Source organism: Lycium barbarum, chromosome 4, assembly GCF_019175385.1.
Source record: "Lycium barbarum isolate Lr01 chromosome 4, ASM1917538v2, whole genome shotgun sequence".
In the NCBI taxonomy this organism is placed as follows: Eukaryota; Viridiplantae; Streptophyta; class Magnoliopsida; order Solanales; family Solanaceae; genus Lycium; species Lycium barbarum.
In genome coordinates, this window is record NC_083340.1 from 141,045,708 (window position 1) to 141,049,205 (window position 3,498).

A 3,498-nucleotide genomic window follows, 5' to 3' on the forward strand; every position below is an offset into this window, starting at 1 on the left:
ATACCAGATTAGTTCTAGACAGCAAGCACCTAGAATTCTCTAGGGAGCCAAAATGGATGCATATGTGAATTACCAAGCCATGTCAGCTATAAGTGGTCGAAGGAAAATAGTTTTAGGCTAACAAGCACCATAGATCCACAAGGAAGTCAAAACACTCAAATTCTACCTTATAAAAAAGACCAGAAAGATGAACTCACTAGATCACGATACGAGCCTGAGTAACAAACATCTAAAGAAACCAATCTTACAAAAGATTACATGAAAGAACTCCAAGGAGTAAGGTTCTAGCTAATTCATAGTTCACAAAAAAGAAAAATGTCTAATACTAAAACAAATCATAGCTTTAACTATGGGTCTCAGATCCCACAATAGTAAGCAGGAACAGACTAGGGTTCTCTCCAATCTTCTAGACGTTGACGACTTTGCTAGCGCTCCCATATCTACTCAACTTTGAGCCAAAGATGCATTACCAAGAGCCTGAATGCAACACCTAGGAAATGCTTAAGAAAATCTACCTGCCATAGGGATGGTAACGGCTGCTGCCACTATAGCCTGACCTACTTCCATATAGACCTCCTGGTCCACCACCATAACCAGCACCGGGGCCAGATTCATAACCAGCGCCAGAGCCGGCCCCACCATAACCCCCATAACCAGCTCCTCCACGGCCATATGCCGCCATTAGTCCACTGCCACCATATCCACCAGCACCGCCACCATACCCACCAGCATAAGAGCCATATCGACTAGAATAGCCCAGTGAGGGATCGGCTCCGCGGTAATTACCAAATTCACCACCACCAAAGTCTCCATATCTACCACCAAATTCACCACCACCATATCCACCATAGTCACCAAACCTACCACCCATACCTCCAGAAGACCTATAAGAAGCAGGGCCAAAACCGCCACTGCCGAAACCGCTATTATATGAATTGCCAAAACCTCCATAACTATCATTGTATGCACCACGTCCCCTAGATTCACTACCATATGCAGGACCAGATGCTGAGTTTGAGGGTTTTTTTGGTTCTGCCTTCTTGATCTCAACCTACAATAAAGAAGCAGGTTAACCTAGAAGATCACCTATGCAATAGCCTGCACAGCTAAGCCCTGAAAGATACACACACTAAATGAGTCCTACAAACTTTAAACTATGACACGTGAGAGACAAGGCGTGGAAAGCTAAGAAATAATAGCATAAAACCAAAGAGCAATCTTGACCATTCACTATTTGAATTACATCCCAGTATAGCTGACATCCTGGACAACCATCGGATAAAACTCACCTGGGTACCCAACATATCAATCATGTTTCCCTCAGACAGCAAACTATCAACTACTTGCTCATCGTCAAACACAATAAATCCAAATCCTCGAGACCGCTTAGACACATGGTCCCGTATGATCTCGCAGTCGGTCACCTTCCCATACTTGGAGAAGAAGCCCTTGAATTCATCTAACCACGAACAAAAAGAAAAACAATTAAACACTTGCGATAACTGGATAAAATTTGGCACAAACTGTAATATAAACCACATGCTGTTTACAACATTTATTGAAAAGAAAAATAAGTGATATTTCACCTTCATTCATAGTAGTGGGAATGCCTCCAACAAAAACCTTCTTTGTTTTGAAATCCCTTGATTCAGCAGATCCTTTAGGAATGGTTCTTTTGATCTCAACCTGGCCAAACGTAATCTCATAAGTCTCAAAGCCAAAATGCATGACACCTTACAGCAGGTGTTCACTAAAAAAAGATATCTGGAAAATATGGTATTCTACTAGAAATCTCACAATACCAGGTATACCATGACCTGTAGATACAAATCTACTATACCCACACAAGCAATAACTACAATATAGTTTCTGCTAGAAATCTCACAATATCAGGAGAATTATGAACTACATTACAAATATACATACCAACCAAGCTCATAATCTCAAAAGAATTTTTTTTTTTATTAGCCCCGGGTGTCCGAGTCTCTTTGAGCCCCGACTAATCCCGGGGGTGCACAGGCCCTCGGCAAGGAGTTTCCCGCAAGTGCACCACGGTTAATTCAGGGTTTCCCCAGTCCGATGGCCCTAAGAAATTGTTTGCACCCAGCGGGTTTCGAACTTGAGACCTTGAAAGGGAGCACCCCAAGGCTCAAGTCAATTGCCACCAGGCCAACCCCTGAGGGTTCATAATCTCAAAAGAATTTAATGACTAGTTATGCTATAAATGGATGGTTTGTTAGAAATGACCATAAAGGGGAGATTTTCTCATGACAATCATTTATGAAAATTCTAGTAGTTCTTTTCTTCCAACCGTATTTGACGATAATCAAACACAGCATTACATCGAAAGCGAAGCTAGCTAGACCACTCACTTGTTTGTCATTGATGATATGAGTTTCAGCAATAACCGTGTCAACGACAGAGGGATCTGCATAAGTGATGAACCCAAAACCTCTAGGTCTACCAGTATGCCTGTCCTTCATAATCACCGAGTCTATTATCTCACCATATTTCTCAAAGTACTTCACAAATTGTTCTACAAACCAAAATCAAAATTTTCCGAAAACAGTTAGAACTAGAGTAGTGAACCTCAGCTCATCCCTATTAACAAATTAATATATATATATATATATATATCAGTTCAAAAACTAACCTAAAGTTGTCTCTTTCGCTAGACCTCCAATGAAGATTTTTCTGTTCCATAGAGAGAGAAAAAAGGCTAATTAATACACATCAAACTTCACATGGATATTAGCTTTTTCAAGAGCAGCAAAACCCTAGAAGACCCAATTTGTATACATATCTTCACAAAGAAAGTAATTCTTTTATGAAAATGGTGTTTTACGAAAATAAATCCCAAAAAAAAAAAAAAAAAACTTCGAAAAGCATATGCTCCATCATCAAATTCAATAAACAATAACAACATGCTCATAAACCATAGACGAGTAAATAAATAAAGTAATAAGAGAGGATACCCAGGGCTAGCTCCATCGCCAAAGTCGTTCTTTCTAGAACCCATATTGATAGATCGAGAACTAGGGTTTGGGATGGGATTTTGAGTTGCTTTAAGCTCAAAGGGAAAAAGAAGATAGATTTTTTACTTTCTGGTGGGTTTATATATAGAGAGACATACTGCGGGTAGTCTACGCTTTGGTTAAGAACTAACTATGTATGCATGGGCCTTAGTCCTAGTTTTATTTGGGCTTTATACACTAAGGCCATTTTTTTTGGCACGGATTCATTGTCCTAGACTTTAATTTTTATTCTGAGGTTCCATGTTAAGACCCCGCGGCTCAATCAAAAAAATAAATTCGTAAGGCAAAATTTCATAGCAAAATTAGTTTTATTCGGATAAAAGTTAGGAAATTAGGATTTTTGTAGAATTCCAGCTGAGGTTTAAAAAAAAAAAAAAAAAACCTGCGTTGCTAAATTTCGCAAGATAAACTTTTGCTTAAAGGAGAATTTTCACGAAGCCCTTTGAAATTCAATCGGAACAAC

General features: G+C 39.4%; 1 protein-coding gene across 1 annotated transcript; it reads right to left on the reverse strand.

The window, feature by feature from the left end:
• Positions 1 to 201: 201 nt before the first annotated feature.
• Positions 202 to 3,128, reverse strand: LOC132636690 (heterogeneous nuclear ribonucleoprotein 1-like). Its single transcript, XM_060353679.1, has 6 exons — positions 2,976 to 3,128; positions 2,654 to 2,694; positions 2,373 to 2,536; positions 1,587 to 1,686; positions 1,290 to 1,459; positions 202 to 1,051 (listed from the first exon to the last, which is right to left on the reverse strand). The coding sequence occupies exons 1-6, from the start codon at positions 3,017 to 3,019 to the stop codon at positions 512 to 514; spliced, it is 1,059 nt and encodes a 352-aa protein (XP_060209662.1). The 5' UTR covers positions 3,020 to 3,128; the 3' UTR covers positions 202 to 511.
• Positions 3,129 to 3,498: the final 370 nt, after the last annotated feature.